This window comes from Podarcis vaucheri (assembly GCF_965113315.1).
Source record: "Podarcis vaucheri genome assembly, chromosome: 2".
Taxonomy (NCBI): domain Eukaryota; kingdom Metazoa; phylum Chordata; class Lepidosauria; order Squamata; family Lacertidae; genus Podarcis; species Podarcis vaucheri.
Window position 1 is genome coordinate 49,109,850 of NC_138760.1, and position 18,532 is coordinate 49,128,381.

Consider the following 18,532-nt stretch of genomic DNA (forward strand, 5'->3'; position numbering starts at 1 on the left):
CCTACCATTTACAATGGTAAACCCCAATGGCAAACAAATGAGTGTTAACACTAATATGCTATATAGACATAGGTCTAAGGGAGGACTGGGAATGCCAAATCTACGACTCTACTGCATGGCATTTCAAATCAAATCATTAATCCCACTGATTAAAAAAGGTAGATCCTTCAAATATGAAGTTTATAACAGTTTATATACGCATTTATTTTTGTTGGGCATACTTATAGTGCATTCCTACATGTCTACTCAGAAGCAAGTTCCATGAAATGCAGTCAGACTTACTCCTAAGTTAGTTTATCTAGCATTGCTACCTTGATTAGATGAGACTCTGCGAGTGCAAAACAAATTTCAGGTTGCATGGATGACTGTTGGGACAAAGGAACAAATCATATTTCTGGGCTGAATAGACTTAAAAGCACTCTCTCAGCAACTACGTGGGGGAAAACATTACCTGCATAGACAACAATTCCTATTGTAAGCTCTGTGTTCCTCACTGTGCATCCACGAAGAAGGAGACTTTCATTGTTAAAACCAATTCGTGTGAGGTCAGGCTGTTCCCTACAAGGAAGAAAAGGATTTTCCATTTATTTCTTGGCTCTTACAGTGCAATCCCACACATATCTACTAAAAAAATAAGCCCTGGTGAGTTCAACAAGACTTATTTCTAGGTAACCATGTACTGGACTTCAGTCTTACACACAAATATATCACATTTCTAAACCAGGGGTGACTAACCTGTGGCCCATCATATGTTGCTGGACCCCCAGCTCCCATCATTCCTGGACCATTGGTATGCTGGTCAAGGTTAACAGAATCCCCAAACATCTGACCTCAAGTTAGCCACCCTGTTTCAAGGCCATACTGTGGCCTCAAACCAGAGCCCAATGGCAGAGTATCTACATTACAGATACTCTGCCCAAGGTCCACATCAGAGTCACCAAAGAGCGGTACTGCAGAGCACTCTTTATGCTCAGTGTATGAAGATCTTGGGAGGTTCCTTCTGCTTTCTGTTGTGCAACAGTGCCGGGTGTGCAGGTTATAGATAAAGGTAAAGGTACCCCTGCCCGTACGGGCCAGTCTTGCCAGACTCTAGGGTTGTGTGCTCATTTCACTCTATAGGCCAGCGCTGTCCGCAGACACTTCCGGGTTATAGATAGGTAGGTACAAATGAAGTTTGTCTGAGACATCTATGAATGTAGGGATAAACATTGCAGTACTTACACATAGCCTTTAAATCGGTTGAGATGGTTGTTGGGTTTTTCACAAACAATTGTGCTTTGGAAAAGTTCTGGTTCAAATTCAGCATTCTGCAACAAAACAAAACCCACAGTGAGTTCCTGTTATGTCAGGAGCAAATCAGTGCACTATTTCTGAAAGACTAACAAGCTGCATAGTGAAAAAGGAACATCAAGCATTTAAATTTACATCAGAAACAACTGCCACTCAACACTGTAATTTACAGTGAGCCCAATATTTGTTATTAACCTGTCAGGTTGAAATGTGTTCTAATTTTGAACCCAGTTATAATGTATGTGTGTTTTCAGGCCTATGTATTTATGTGTGTGTATTTCTATATAAAAACATTGCTTAGACATCAATTATACAGTGTTGTAAAAAGTAGCATCAAATGTATTTGTGGCTGCACACACAACTATCTTCCTTAAAGAATGAGTAGAAAAGAAAATAATGTGATTCTGAATGCATGAACACCACCAACAAGGCCTCACCTGCCAAACATAAGGTCTGAGATGGCTGATATTGGGGAAAGTACTCAGGTCCAAACTATTTAGCACTTTATATGCTAGTACTAGCACATTAGGTATGTGGGTGGCATTGTGGGTTAAACCACAGAGCCTAGGACTTGCCGATCAGAAGGTCGGCGGTTCGAATCGCCGTGACGGGGTGAGCTCCCATTGCTCGGTCCCTGCTCCTGCCAACCTAGCAGTTCGAAAGCACGTCAAAGTGCAAGTAGATAAATAGGTACCACTCCGGCGGGAAGGTAAACAGCGTTTCCGTGCGCTGCTCTGGTTCACCAGAAGCGGCTTAGTCATGCTGGCCACATGACCCGGAAGCTGTATGCCGGCTCCCTCGGCCAATAAAGCGAGATGAGTGCTGCAACCCCAGAGTCGTCCGCGACTGGACCTAATGGTCAGGGGTCCCTTTACCTTTACCTTTTTACTAGCACATTGAATTGGGCCAGATTTCTAAGATTTGGCCACCTTAACTTTACCAGCTTGAGTTTCCATTCCCCAGCATGTCTAAATTTCATTTTCAGAACAATCAAATGTTGTCTCCCTCTCAGATTTTGAAAGCCTCTTTCCTTTATCTCTTCGAGTTACTATGTGATTCTGATCTCCCGAAATAGAAGACCATTTCTTTTTGCATTACAGTGTAAACCTGCTGATTTTATATCTGTTTGGCCCACCTTTGTTTCACTGCTCTGCCATGCTTCTTGCCTGCATCAATGAGGGATTTGTTAAGTGCCACACAAAATGGCTGGCATTCCACTGGCTGTGCCAGCCTGGATTAAGGCACTCTCACTGCTGTAGTTATATAGTTTTGGAGAGGCACCTACCAGTGTATATTATATATAGGATTACTATAGTGTTAGAATAGTGTCATCTCTCTGCCCTGCCTTCCAAACACAGTAATTCAGTACCAAAGGCTTGAGGCTGGTTCACACGACATCTCTTCAGACCACTTTGCCACACAGGAGCTCCGAGTCACATTTGATCTTGCACCTGAAGCCAACATGGTGGCAGTTGTGGAAATGGTCTTGTGTAAGCTAATCAAAGCACATTTTGCCAAATGGGTTTGCCAGAAGTTATCCTGCTAAAGGTTCCCTCCAGCTGGACAGTTGTGTGCTTCTGTCTTAAATTTCTTTGCATACCGAGGTACTACTAAAAGAACAGAGGGAAGACAAGTTGCAAAAGTAGCTTCCAGGCATACCTGATTAAAGAATCCTTTCACAACTTGTCTTTGCTTAAGGTTCGTCTCGCCATCAAGATTTGATGTCTCTAAGTGACAGATCCCCTTCTGATCAGAGGTGTGGAGCAGCAGGATGTCCGCAGGGACGGTCTCATTACATTGCAGCTGCACAAAGTCTCCCACTCGTACCTCTTCCCAGCACGTCTCAATGTAGGCTTTTTTCTTCCTGTTATGAGAAAAGACACCACAGCTGAATGGCCTGTGACAGGTCCATCAAAGTCACAGAGCATCTCTTTTCTTTGTGGTACAGGAGTGGCTGGTGAAGTGGTTCAAACGGGATGAGGAACAAATTCATTTTTATTTTTATTTGCATTTTTATGAGAAATTTTGTAACTGACATTTCTCAGAACAGTATGTGAACTGAAGTATAAATATCCCTTGAAATTTGCATATCTCTGAATTTTATGATGCAGGCCTCCGGTATGTACCAAAACGCACCTCCTAGGGGAAAGTGTGCATATCTTTACATATACTAGTGAAACTAACATGCAACAATTCACTTTGTTAGGGGAAATTGAGTGCAAAAATTTGCATGTTAGTTAAAATGACATACAAAAAAAATGTGTGTACCTCCTTGTGACTGTGATTTTATGAACACCTTTTAATATTGTGTTTTTAAATTGCTGTAATTTTATGTCCTTTTTGTCCTGGAACTTTATGGTGAAGGGTGATGAATTTTCATTAAGATTTTTTTTTAAATTGCTGCAGAAATGAGAACTGAATTTAACATTAGGAAAATGACAAACTGAGGGAAACTGAAATTGGCATATTTACCCATCCCTAGTTAAAGCCAAATGTTTTACTTATTGATCACAGACATATAATAAGTACAATAATGTATATTTGTTTTTAAAACTCTTGAATTATTTGGCCAAAATTCATGATAGCAGGTGATAGATGAGCACCTCTGAAGAGGGTGTTCCATAATTGTTCCATAAGTGCAACAGAAAAAAATCTCTCTTTCCTGTCACTACTTGACTAATCCCTGAAGGGCCGTTGATGATTATTTTAATGAATGGGCAGATTTGTATGGGTACACCAGCCTTTGGGATATTCTGATATTCACCTTTAGATAACTTTACAGGTCAATGCCAGCACTTTCAATTGTACTTGGAAGCACATAAGAAACCAGGGAAGATGTTTAATACCAACAAGATACCAGTAGATTCCATATGTTTAATCCTAGTCAATTATTTGGCTGTTGTGTTTTCAAGCAATTGAAGCTTCTGAGTAGCCTTCAAAGGCACCCCCAACAATGATGCACTGTAGAAGTCTTCGTAGATTCGCAATTGTTCTTGTTTAATCATTTAGTCGTGTCCAGCTCTTCGTGACCCCATGGACCAGAGCACGCCAAGCATCCTGTCTTCTACTGCCTCCTGCAGTTTGGTCAAACTCATGTTGGTAGCTTCGAGAACACTGTCCAACCATCTCGTCCTCTGCCATCCCCTTCTCCTTGTGCCCTCAATCATTCCCAACATCAGGGTCTTTTCCAGGGAGTCTTGTCTTCTCATGAGGTGGCCAAAGTATTGGAGCCTCAGCTTCAGGATCTGTCCTTCCAGTGAGCACTCAGGGCTGCTTTCCTTAAGAATGGATAGGTTATCTGCTACCTGCTAGGAATTGATTCATGTGAAAAAGGCTTCTGCAGAGCCTCTCCCTTGGTTACCCAAACAGCTATGGGGTGATTGGAACAGCTACTTAGTACTGCCTAAAAGCCACCAAGTTTTCAAACAATTCTGAGGTATTTTAGAGGTACTGTGGCAGGTATCTTTCTCCGCTGCCTGGTCTCTTTCTTTAATCTCCCATTTTGTGTTCAGAACTTGTTCACAATCTATGTCCCTAAGCTGGGAATTTGTAACAGGAAATAAATTAAAGTTGGTGATCACAGACATAGTGGTTATGACTCTGACGTCCGCTGAAAGGGGAATAGATTGCACTGAATCAATATTTCCATCAAGAACATGAACAGAGAACAAAATGCGTATTTGTTTGGAAAACAGAACTGTGATGAAGGATCGTAAATGCTTTAAAAGATAGGATTAAAGACTCAAATGATCCTGATAAATAGGAGAGTTAGCCTGCAATCGATACAATGAAGACAAATGTGAAGTATTGCACTTCGGGAAGAAAAATGTTTCCACTTTGCTTGGCTTACTTGAAAGTCCTGGATACAGTAATGACAGCAAAGTGTTGCATTCCAAGCAAGTTGCCTGGGTGCAAAGGAACTGACTGAACGGGACTCTACTTTCCCTTCTTCCCCCCTGCAGCCTCCCCGTGTGCCCTCAAAATCTGGTTCAAGGGCAGATTTTTGGGGTGCATAGGGGCTGCAGCAAGGAGAAGAGGAAGGTGACATCCTGTTGAATGAGAGTTTGCTTATGTAGTGTTAAATTCCTCCCATAGAGGCAGAGGAACACAGGAATATAGGAAGCTGCCTTGTATCGAGTCAGATGATTGGTCCATCTAACTCAATGTTCTCTCCACACCAGGGGTGGGGAATCTCCTAATTAGACTTGCCAGACCCAATCTATTTACTGTCATTTTATTTATGATTACATTTCTATCCTGCTCTTCCCCTCCACCAAAGGAACAAACCCACACACCTTCACCTGGTTTGGGAAAGTCCGAACCATGGGTTGAAATGTCAATCTGTGACTAAAAGGAAGAACTGTTAAGTGTGCTCCCTGCTCTTTGACAGCCACGGCTTGAGCTGTACAGTGTCTTCCTTCACAGATATAGCTTGAATTCACACAAGTGAGGAATCTCCAGCACCTGAGATCATGGTGATATCAGGGAACTGACAAGTGGGTGGATGTGCCCATCTGCAAAAGTGGTCTGCAGAGCACAGGGGAGTTTCACATCTGGTCTGCTGGCCAGATCTTGTCTTCCACTTCTAGTCTCCACTGGCTGTGAGTAATTTTGCACAGCACAGATCTTATCCTAGAGACCAGCTCCGAGGGCCTTCTGGTGGTTCCCTCACTGCGAGGTTACAGGGATCCAGGCAGGGGGCCTTCTTGGTAGTGGTGCCCGCCCTGTGGAATGCCCTTCCGCCAGATGTCAAGGAAATAAACAACTATCTGACTTTTAGAAGAAATCTGAAGGCAGCCCTGTTTAGGGAAGTTTTTAATGTTTGATGTTTTACTGTGTTTTTAATATTCTGTTGGGAGCTGCCCAGAGTGGCTGGGGAAACCCAGCCAGATGGGCGGGGTACGTATAAATAAATAAAGAAGAAGAAAAAGAGTTTGGATTTGATATCCTGCTTTATCACTACCCTAAGGAGTCTCTAAGTGGCTAACATTCTCCTTTCCCTTCCTCCCCCACAACAGACACTCTGTGAGGTGAGTGGGGCTGAGAGACTTCAGAGAAGTGTGACTGGCCCAAGGTCACCCAGCAGCTGCATGTGGAGGAGCGGAGACGCAAACCCGGTTCACCAGATTACGAGACTACCGCTCTTAACCACTACACCACACCACAAATAATAAATAAATAAACCTGGGTTTAAGAATAAAGGGAACTCCAAGTTTGCTCCAGAACCCAATAAGATTCACAACACAGAGCCATGTATTCACACCTCTCTCTCTCTCTCTCAAAAAAAAAAAAAAAAAAAAGAAGAAGGTTGGATCCCTTAGAAGCTCCAGCCCATTACAGTAGACCTTGTGGGCATGTGAATGTGGTCTCCTGAACTCACTGTCACCTTATTCCAGGTGGGTGATAAACACAATGGGTGGAAACTGCAGGGCCAAGTAGGCTGCCTTGAGATCTGGACTCCATACACTGGCTGCACCCGTCTGCCAGCACCAATGCACAACTCCTACATTGTGCTGTTGTGCCAATACGGTTCTTTCCTGCTGTGCTGAGAGCAATGTCAGACGTTCAAAATGAGGTTTTCAAAAGTATTTTAATCATGAAAATAGGGAGGGGAATATCTTATACAGAAGCATGTTTAAACCTTGTCTGTCGAGAGTTGGTTGTGGGGAGGGAGGATTTTCTCTGACCCACTTTAGGCACAGCAATAGAAGCAGAGGGTGTGTCACAGTTCTTGATGAAAGAGGCACCTGCTGCCTCTGTCTGGGGAACAGTGCATTATTTCCACCTGCTTTTCTGCCAGGGAAAGAAAAAGTATGATGCTCTCTTGCTGATAAATGAAAACAGCTAAATTAATTCATCGCCTGGAGTGATTTGAATGTCACAGCGTGTCTGTTATTATCATTATGTGAAGTACCTGCTCCCTTTAGGACTCAGCTCTGGTTAGCCATTGCTCAATGGAAGCCGTGCTGTGCAAGTCGCTCAGACCAGTGAAGATGATCAAGAGATCAGGAGAGCGAGACACTCTTCTCCAAAGCAACTCCTAGTGCCCTGTGACGACTTGCCTCACACTTGGAGTGGCAGTGCTGTAAAAACTAGCTACAAGCTTGGAGCGTGAGCCAAAATAGCTCACCATGCTGGAGATGCTTCCTGCTGACAAGCCAATGCTTGAGGTTAAACATTAGAATAAATCCCGTCGGAGCAGCTCTGCAATCAAACAGACGAACCGTTCATTTGTCCAAGAGCATGCCAGATGCAAGGGGCCTGTGCGTTCTGTCTCTGCCCCTCCACCACCGAACTTGCTTACAGGGTTCCTTCCTGCGTTCAGGAACCCTGATCACAGAGCTTTCCAGAGCTCACCAAGGCTTGTCAGCAGTTTCAAGTGAATGTGCTTTCAAGGCCCCTTCAGACCTTGCCATTTAATGCAGCGAAGTCAGGAACAGATGGGTTGGGGTGCATAGCCTTGTGCCTCCAGCATAATGTCTGACAGGGTGAAACTTCATGAGATGTTTCCAGAACGGATGGGCATCTGTTGGGAATGGTTTAGGAGTGGAGGCTTTGGTGACTCACAGCTGTTTCATTCTGTGACGCAGAAGCCACCGTTCGGTGGTGCTGTGAGGGAGCCTCATGCCCTCCCAAGAGATTAAAAGGCATGCAAATACGGAGCTGGGTAAATTGACTTTCTGTGAATGGGTGCTGGCATCCGTCTTGGGAGTCAATGGAGGAATGCACCTTTGTGGGTGAGGTCAAGCTGTTGGAAGGTTGCAGTGCCTGCTGTGGCTGTAGAGACTGATGCAGGTGAGACATGTTTTGTTGCATCTGGGGCAGATGAAAGCATCCAGATGTGTTGCTGCAGATGCACCATGACATTTCTTCTCTCTTCACTCCTCCCAGTAGTCATTCCTCCTCTGGACACTGTTATGGATACATGACTTGACTGCCTGACTCCAGGCACTGTGGATTCCCACATGTTGTTGTCAACTTTCATGTCATGTTTGCAGACATCTTTGTAACACAGAGTTGGTTTGCCAACTGGCCAGGTGCTGGAAGCCAGCTCCCCGTAGAGCATGTCCTTGGGGAACCCTGAGCCAGAATCTAACTCATGCTACCCCAGGATAAAAAACATGGCTCAGAACCTTGCTTAATATCCTTGTTTGTAGTCAGAAATTAATAATAATAATAATAATAATAATAATAATAATAATAATAATATTTATTTATATCCCGCCCTCCCCAGCAGAAGCTGGGCTCAGGGCGGCTAACAACAATAAAACAGTACAACCACATTTGTGTAGTTCCCTATACAGTACTTTAACGCAGCCTAGAAGTGTTCTATTATGGTGTGTACAAGAAGGAAAGAAGTGTGCAAAACATCACTTATTTTTGGTTTAAAAGAGGATGGTTTATTAGTATGCCATGTCCGAGCTGGGCCAGTGACTTGCTCTAGACCACCAAATGAGCTTCAAGTACACATTCATTTCTGTTTCTCTCACGCACACAATCACTCCCTGCTTCCATTGACTGCACATATTGGCTTCAGGTTAACACATCATGTCAGCCTAACTCACCTCACTGTTGGAAAGAAAAAACAAAACCCAATGAAAGATCACTTCTTCACCCAAGTCAGTGTGCTGCACAGAAAGCACTCATCTCTATTTATGATCACAGATACACACACACACACACACAGAGAGAGAGAGAGAGAGAGAGAGAGAGAGAGAGAGAGACAGAAAACCTAAAGCACTGAGAGATTTTAAAAGCAAGTCCAGACAACTTGCAGCAACTTATCCTCAGGCTACAGCTGCAAATCGGTACAACGCACAGCATTACAAATATGCCCCATAAGATACACAGTGTGCATTCATAAAACTGCCTCAGTATATATTGATACCATTCAATTTGCAATTTATATTAAGTTCGTTTGAAAAGTGGTACAGGGCCATAGCCCTGAAGTAGCTGTTTTTCAAGAAAACCAGGAAAACTGCACCACATAAAAATGACTATTGCTTAAACGATAATCCCAGGATACAGTTCAGCTGGGAAGGCAAATAGCTTTCTTGAGGACAAAGTCTCAATATTATTATTTTTTCTGGGGGGAGGGAGGATTTTGTAGAGCCGTGTTAGCTGATGAAAGACAAAAGAGGCCTTTCTGATATACTCCTGTTCTCTTATTAATATCAATCTATGAATCAACTTTCACTGAAGTCTCAAGGCATTTATAACAATGCAATAAAAACAACTAAAATAGGTTTTAAAGCAACATAAAAATCAAGATAGATTTAAAAAGCATTGGTGGGACTAAATAGTCCACAAGGGCCCTTCCAACTCTATAATTCTATGATTCACCAGAGAGCCTCATTAGCAGAAACCCTGCAGAAAAACAGCTGCTTGTGCAATGAGACTTTCTTCCCTGTCCTTCCCCCGTGCACACCCTGAAATTGGCTTGGGTGGGGCAGGAGAATCCCTGGAACAGTGTGTGGGAGAAAGAGAGGCGGTATCATTTCACATGGCAAGTTAAAATGCTTGTACATTCGAAGTGTTTGTCATAGCGTGATGCTAAATCCCACCCTACACATATAAACAACCAGGGCAGAGACCTACTCTCTCCCTCCCTGTCCTCCAGCTAGAAAAAGGCTGTTGAACCAAAGATGCCTTTAATTATTTCCATAAATTAAAAACAGTGAACACCTGTTGCATCTCAACAGGAACGCTGTCCCACAAAAACAGGGGCAGCCACACTGAAAGCCCTGGCCCAAGTTGCTGTGGAGTGGGCTTTTGATGCACTAGGGTCTTCAAGGAGAGGGTGTCTTGCAGAAAAGCATCCTACAGTGACCTACCGAAGCTGCAAGGTCACTAAGTGCCGTCAGGATCATACACGGAAGTTGCCCTCCCCTGTTCCTTCTTTCTTTTTCAAGCACTAGTGCCACTTTGGCGTTCGGTGATCAAAGGTCAGAATATTTCTTAGCCTTCTTTGTTATACAAACAAAAGGAATATAGATATAAGGAAGAACAAACAAAATGCAAACCAATTTATGCTATAAAATAAGCGGTGTGATTTCCGCAAAGGGAAAAATCCAGACCTTTACAGTGGTACCTCGGGTTACATACGCTTCAGGTTACATACGCTTCAGGTTACAGACTCCGCTAACCCAGAAATAGTGCTTCAGGTTAAGAACTTTGCTTCAGGATAAGAACAGAAATCGTGCTCCGGTGGTGCGGCGGCAGCAGGAGGCCCCATTAGGTAAAGTGGTGCTTCAGGTTAAGAACAGTTTCAGGTTAAGAACGGACCTCCGGAACGAATTAAGTACTTAACCCAAGGTACCACTGTATTTCCCCCTTGCAAGAAATGGTTGAAAGGAACAAGAGTTTAGAAGAGAAAAGGGAAATGCTATGTCTGAAAAATCGGGGGAGTCAGTAGAAAATTCTTGAGTAGAATACAAATAAAGAAATTGGGAATGAAAGGAAGAGGGGTTATAGAAGGAAGGCGTGTTAACTAGTTACATAGAAGCCCAATTGCCTCTTATGTACTGAAATTGCTGAGGCTGATATACCACACAATAAGCCCCCATTTCCTTTGTATGGCTATCAGGCCCCCTAAAAGCTACCCTAGCTGAGCGGAATTGCTCTCCATGGCCCAACCACATGCACAGCACGGGCCAAAAACAGATTCCTAAACATAAGATTGGTGTGCGGCGCTAGGAGAGGGGAGCTATCAATTCATTTAGGGTAGAAGAAGCACACTATTGGCCCTTGTCCACCCAGGATGAGTTATTCAAATGTTACCCAAACCACAGTAATGGGAAAATGGCTCCCATGTGGCTAGGTTAACTTTAAAGGGACTCCGTTTCTGCCTCCAAAAGAGTGTTTTTGTTATTTAGCTGTGCTTCACTCTGAGGTCCCAAGGTGGATTGCCACAATATAAAATACAATATTAAAAAATGGTTTAACAGCAGTTTACAATTACAAAAATCGAGTGGGTCCTAAAATATACATCTTAGGTGTGAACATCCGGAAAAAAAAGGTGTGTCTTCAACATTCAATGAAAACTGTATAGTGAAGAAGGGTAGCACCACATAGTGGACACTGCAACAACCCAATGTGGAAGTTACTCAAGTATGGAGTCCAGTGGTTAAGTCATTTCTGTCCAAATGGGGCTGTAGATGGTGAACCAACAAGAGGTGGGGAAAAAAAAAGAACTTCTAGCCCCTGAAGCAATCTGAGTCTCCTGTAACAGAGCTGCATCTTCTTCCTTCCAGGGAACTGCTACCCCATTCAGAAAAGGCCATCTCCCCACCTCCTGAACATGAGAATTTGGGATGCATAACACTTCTGTCTTTTCACTGCCTCTGAGTACTGGTCTAATAGCTCAACCACATTTCCCAATTCCAATGGAACAGAGAGACAGAGCTGGGGGTCACCTGCATACTGATGTCTCTTTACTCCAAATCTCATGATGGCAGCTCCCAGCAGCTTCAGACAGATGTTAAGTAGCAAGGGGGACAAGATGGAATTTTGCATTTCTCTGGGTGTCTCAACCCAACCTGAGCAACACCCAGACTCCCTAGAATCACCTCGATACTGCCCAGGCACTAGCCCTTGCCTGAACCCAGTACATAGCCCTATAGAAGACCCAGCTCTACCTCTCTTTTAAATCAGAACCAGTGAAGGCGGTGAAGGTCCTGCGTGAGTGTCTGGAGGCGGTTGGAGGATGGATGGCGGCTAACAGATTGAGGTTGAATCCTGACAAGACAGAAGTACTGTTTTTGGGGGACAGCAGGTGTGGAGGATTCCCTGGTCCTGAATGGGGTAACTGTGCCCCTGAAGGACCAGGTGCGCAGCCTGGGAGTCATTTTGGACTCACAGCTGTCCATGGAGGCACAGGTCAAATCTGTGTCCAGGGCAGCTGTTTACCAGCTCCATCTGGTACATAGGCTGAGACCCTATCTGCCTGCGGACTGTCTCGCCAGAGTGGTGCATGCTCTGGTTATCTCCCGCTTGGACTAGTGCAATGCACTCTACGTGGGGCTACCTTTGAAGATGACTGGGAAACTACAACTAATCCAGAATGCGGCAGCTAGACTGGTGACTGGGGGCGGCCGCCGAGACCATATAACACCGGTCTTGAAAGACCTACATTGGCTCCCAGTATGTTTCCGAGCACAATTCAAAGTGTTGGTGCTGACCTTTAAAGCCCTAAACGGCCTCGGTCCAGTATACCTGAAGGAGCGTCTCCACCCCCATCATTCTTCCCGGACGCTGAGGTCCAGCGCCGAGGGCCTTCTGGCGGTTCCCTCGTTGCGAGAAGCAAAGCTACAGGGAACCAGGCAGAGGGCCTTCTCGGTAGTGGCGCCCGCCCTGTGGAACGCCCTTCCAGCAGATGTCAAAGCGATAAACAACTACCTTACATTCAGAAGACATCTTAAGGCAGCCCTGTTCAGGGAAGTTTTTTAACGTCAAAGCACGTCAAAGTGCAAGTAGATAAATAGGTACCGCTACGGCGGGAAGGTAAACGGCATTTCCATGCGCTGCTCTGGTTCACCAGAAGTGGCTTAGTCATGCTGGCCACATGACCCGGAAGCTGTACACCGGCTCCCTTGGCCAATAATGCAAGATGAGCGCCGCAACCCCAGAGTCGGTCACAACTGGACCTAATAGTCAGGGGTCCCTTTACCTTAAGTTTCATACCTTACCATAGAAACTATGCTCAAATTTCTAATGCACATGGAAAGTGTTTAATTTTATCCTTTTCTTTTTGCCCTCATGTTTGATAGGGAGCATTGCCTCCTACCGTTCACAAGATATCAGACTGACCAGTTCTAAAGACAGATCTTCCCACTTAATCCTGACCACAATGTGCCACAATCAGACACTGGATACAGAGCAGAAAATTCTTGCAGGGCAAATAGCTCGAGATCATTCATGCTTGTTTTGAGCCAATCTAAACTGAAGTTGTACTATCCTTGTAGGTGGGACAAATTTGAGATGCAATCTTCCTTAATCTTTTAGTAACTTGAAGATGTGAGAGAACAGAATTTCTTACAGAAATTGGAAGACAGTTCTGTTTTCATATTTCTGATGGAGTTCTAATGTGGTGATGGATAATGTAGATCTCTGGCATAAAAGAGACACTTCTCTCACTCACTTCTTGATTTGCAATAAGCATGGTCTGTTATTTGGTCTGAAGTTGGCAAATTAGGTTACTGTAAACCATTGTTCACTTCCAAGCCAGAATGGGAAACCCAGTTCACAGTGCAGTTTCCAGTTCTGTATGGAGGCAAATTGTTTTGGGCATTAAATATCATTTGCCCTATTTGGATGTATTGAAAAAGGATTGTATCCAATTTAAGGGTAGGCAACACATTCCGTCATTGCAAGGATTCCTACTCGTACAATGGAACTTTCCCCTCTCTCCTCCCATTGTGTGTACCCTAAATCCCTGGAGCAGGAAAGGAGAAGGAAGGAAGCTACAATGCAGAAATCATTGCAATGACAGAATGCATTGGTTGGACACTGCCCTTGCTATGGTTATAAAGCACCAGGAAGTGAGGGAGAAAACTGGAGCACATAAGGGGAGGTAGAGAAGCATACATTTGAGCATAAGGCCTTCCTGGCCTAAGCATGGCTTAGCTTCCACTCATGTTATCTTTGGAATAGTACAATAAAAGAAATGAAGAGACCAAGAAACCAGGAAATGAACTACAAAAAAATCCCTGCTCTGATGTGGTTGACAACAATTTCAGCAACTCAGATTTTTCCAATACGTCCTACACCATTAACAATATTATTTTTCAAAAGGTTGAGGTGTAAGGTTGTAGCACCCTATGAAAACAACAATTCTCCCCTTTTACCTAAAGTAAGAGATGAGATTACTAGAATTTTACAAAGCAATCATGCACAGAAACCAGGAAACACATCGTTGTCAGGCAGTCTCTGAATTTGCCCCCTTTCACTGAATGCACTGCTTAGAAATACTTAAGAAGAACACTTTCCTTCCAAGTTATTTTGAAACGAGAAATGTTGTTTGTGTTTCTGAATCACAGGTCAATTTTTAGCCAACAATTCTCTGGCAAAAGTCTGAGTGTGCAGGGGGACATTTCAGCCCCCTCCAGATATAGTTTCTATTGTGCATTCATGGTAAATTATGCTGATCATGCTATTGGAGTGGTCCCAATTTCAATACTGTTTGTACCAGCAAAAGTATTGGGTCATACTGCTTCATTTCCAGTCAGTGTACATAACCTATAACTTTCTGCTGAAATTCCATAACTTTTGATACCACAAACATTCTGGGCATTTTTTTGTCCCACTTTTGCTATATTATTGGTAAAGCATTGTTGAACTAATTAAGCAGAATAAACACATCACTAACACACTATTATTGTGTTACAGAATCTACCCGCAAATAGTCACTTAAACAAAAAGACAAATACGCCTTTTAATCTAATATTTCAATGCATGTTTCTGAAGCATTCCCCAAATTGAATCCAATGACTTATTTACCTTTTGTATACCAGACAGCCCATGCTATTGATCTCTCTGTCCAGTTTGAATCTCCGAAAGTCCTCCCAAGCGTCTTTGATAGCTGTGATGGCCATGATAACACAGACTGGGATCACAGATATCCCAGGTTCAAATGCATTGACCACTGGCACAAAATTGAGTACTGCAATGCCCACAAAATATAAATTAGCAAATCGATGAAATTGTTCATACAGGTTTTTAGGGATGAAGGACAGAAGGGTGTATCTTGTGGTCTTGATCCTGTTGCCCACATAATGTCTGTTTGGGTTTTCTTTCCACGTGTCTTCAAAGGGCAAGTTAGAAACGACGACTCTTTTTGCTTCTTCTTTCTTTTTTCTCCTCGTCCTTCTCTCTTCAGGCTCCTCATTCTCAGAATCAGAAGCAGCATTCTGGCAGCATGGTCTTCTGAACCAAAAGATGTCCCTCAGGAATTTTATAGGGCACATTTCCTTGACATCTTCCTGCCCCTTAAAAGCCACACTTTCCTGCACAGGTTTCTGAAAATTTAAGCTTCAGTCTTTAAGTAGGTTCGCTGTACGGCAAAGTGCCGGTCTGAGTTTAACTAAAGTGATTGCTTTCACTTGCTTTTAGTCAACACCTGCTGGAACACCTACGTCACAAATGCACACAGGTATCAGCCTCCTATAAACCGGTTTTCCAGTCATCCAAGTGAGTGATCCTGGGTCCTAGTGCTTGCTCTTTGTAGTGATGAATGAGGACTTTGTTCCTCAGATATACACTTGTATAGAAACTTCCTGAATCTCACTGTGAACAGCAGACAATGTTTCAGCCTATTTGTCTCTTATTTGAATATTTGGGACATATTCTTGATATCACAGGTTTAATATATATTAAATGCTGTGTGTGTGTGTGTTTGTGTGTGTGTGCGCGCACACACACACACATGCATACAGGGCTCAAAATCAATCAAATTTCTGCACAAAGAAATTCTATGCAACAAAACTAAACTACACACAGACCAAAGATGAATTCCACAGCCTGCATTATTTGCACAAAAAAAGAACATTTGCATATTTGTGTTTACTTTTCATAATATATTGTATTTCTTGTCACCATGAGGATTCCCAGCCTCTGGAAATGTTATTCCTTTGCATTCTGCTTCCTTCTTGTAGCCAAAAATGAAATAGTCCAGTTGGGCCTGGACCAGGAAGTAGAAAGGAGAAAGAGGAGTTGAATACAGAGCTGCTGAAAACAGGTTGCATCTTTATTTTGTGAATAACTTTCTGTGGTGTGGTGTTAGGAGGGCAGGGACCAAAGCACTGTAGCACTTTTAACCCCCCCCAAGACATAGAACAATGCAACTTGATGCCTCCTTCCTTAGTTATTGATGTGAGGCACACTTCCAGTTACAGGACTGTTCCAGTTGCAGCCCAAAACTTCTTAAGGAGTCCCCACAAAGAGGTTTCCCACTTCCTCAGTGCCCATTGGCAGTTGTAAAACATATACAGATCTAGTGACAAGCAAATTCCACGTGGCTTGATTTGAATTGGGATCAGAAAATCCATTTAAAACAAAATATAGTAGCTTAGTTAATTTCTGAGCCCAAGTCTCAATTACATATTTGGGAATGCAGCAAAACCCAGATACCCTCCTGAAAGTCTTCTAACCCCACACTGTGAGGAGGGATGGACGAAACTGTCACGTTTGGGTCTCAGTTAAGTTTCTCATTTTTTCCAATCTTAAATTCAGTTTACCACATTTCCATAGCAATTTGTGGTTTTTAAAAGAGATCCTCATGAAAATTCACCAGCCTTTCATTGCAATTTTATACTAATAAACAGATTTCCATATTTTGCCTAAGATACAGTTTTGCAAGCCATTTCCCCTAATAAAAAGCATTTTTGTGCACGCTACTTTCACTAATATGTGTGCTTTTATGCACATTTTCTTCTAACAGATGCACAATGGATGGTACTCAGTGCAGATTTACCGTATTTTTCGCCCCATAAGACGCACCGGCCCATAAGACGCACCTAGATTTTTGGGGGGGAAATAAAGGAAAAATTTTTTATTTCCCCCCCAGGTGCGCTGCGCTACACCAGGAGCTTGGGGCGTGCGGAGCTCAGCGCGCCCCAAGCTTCTGCGTGCCGGCAAGGTCTCCGCTAGCGTGGGAGAGCCGGGCGCCTCTCCCAGGGCTAGCGGACCCCTGCGCTAATCCAGAAGCTTGGGGCGAGCTGAGGTCAGCGCGCCCCAAGCTTCTGCGTGCCGGCAAGCAGTCCGCTAGCCCTGGGAGAGCCGCGGGGCTCTCCCAGGGCTAGCGGATCGCTGCGCTACACCAGGAGCTTGGGGCGTGCTGAGCTCAGCGCGCCCCAAGCTTCTAGGTGCGCGCAAGCAGTCCGCTGCCGCCCCAAGCCTCGCGCACCCGGCAGGAGGTCCCACCGGGTGCGCGAGGCTTGGGGCGGCAGCGGACTGCTCGCGCGCCCCTAGAAGCTTGGGGCGTGCTGAGCTCAGCGCGCCCCAAGCTTCTAGGTGCGCGCAAGCAGTCCGCTGCCGCCCCAAGCCTCGCGCACCCGGCAGGAGGTCCCACCGGGTGCGCGAGGCTTGGGGCGGCAGCGGACTGCTCGCGCGCCCCTAGAAGCTTGGGGCGTGCTGAGCTCAGCGCGCCCCAAGCTTCTAGGTGCGCGCAAGCAGTCCGCTGCCGCCCCAAGCCTCGCGCACCCGGCAGGAGGTCCCACCGGGTGCGCGAGGCTTGCAGACACTCGCCCGAAGCAGGGGGAGCCCTCCTGAGGGCTCCCCGTGCTTCGGGTGACAGGCTGCCGCCCCAAGCCTCGCGCACCCGGTGGGACCTCCTGCCGGGTGCGCGAGGCTTGCAGACACTCGCCGGAAGCAGGGGGAGCCCTCCCGAGGGCTCCCCGTGCTTCGGGCGACAGGCTGCTGCCCCAAGCCTCGTGCACCCGGTGGGACCTCCTGCCGGGCGCGCGAGGCTTGCAGGCATTTGCCCCATAAGACGCACCCCAATTTCCCCTTCATTTTTGGAGGGGAAAAAGTGCGTCTTATGGGGCGAAAAATACGGTACTTAAATTAGATCCATTGAAATTAATGAGAAAGGTTACGTTACATCCATTAATTTCAGTGGGTTTATTCTGAGTAAAACATAGTTGACTACCACCCATTCTTTGTCTAGATAACCTCACCACAAAATTCAGAAAAAGTATTAATTTTGAAGGATAGCAGCATTTCTGTTTGCATTTTGGTTCACAAAGTGCGAATTAGGTAATGTCTCATTAAAATGCAAAGCGCCACTTGCTGGAATGCTGGGATGATGTTACAGGCATCAGAGACCCTAGGAAATAGCATTCCTCCCTGGTGCCTAAGTGTTTTGTGTGGCCATAAGAACATAAGAAGAACCTGTTGGATCAGAATGATGGTTCATCCAAATGCAACTAATAGACTATATGGGATGGCGGAAATGACTGGCAGAATCCGAGACCAGGGAGAAGAGCTTGTGGAAGAAGATTGGAGGAAATTTAAAACTTATTTACAGAAACATTGTAAAATTTCTGAATGTTGATGACGTTGAAATGAACTGAAGGGGTTCTAGCAACAAGGTAAAATGTAAGATGGGATTGATAATAGATAAGCTAAATTGGATATGAATTTGCTGAACCAATTTTTAAAAGGGATACAAAAAAGGGAGGCGTGAGGAAGTCAGGAAAATAAGTTAACTAAAGATGAGAAATAAAAAAAGGGAGTTGTTTTTTAT

The 18,532-nt window shown here is 44.5% G+C and overlaps 1 protein-coding gene across 1 annotated transcript in view; it reads right to left on the reverse strand.

Annotated features, from left to right (window-relative positions):
• ATP10B (ATPase phospholipid transporting 10B (putative)) overlaps nt 1–15,414 on the reverse strand; it is a 53,391-nt gene extending 37,977 nt beyond the window's left edge. Inside the window, exons 1-4 of the mRNA XM_082214688.1 lie at nt 14,788–15,414; nt 2,950–3,154; nt 1,222–1,307; nt 452–558 (exon numbers count right to left, since the gene is read on the reverse strand). Coding sequence (XP_082070814.1) covers nt 452–558; nt 1,222–1,307; nt 2,950–3,154; nt 14,788–15,254 — 865 coding nt within the window. The 5' untranslated portion in view covers nt 15,255–15,414. The remainder of the gene's footprint in view (nt 1–451; nt 559–1,221; nt 1,308–2,949; nt 3,155–14,787) is intronic.
• Nucleotides 15,415–18,532: the final 3,118 nt, after the last annotated feature.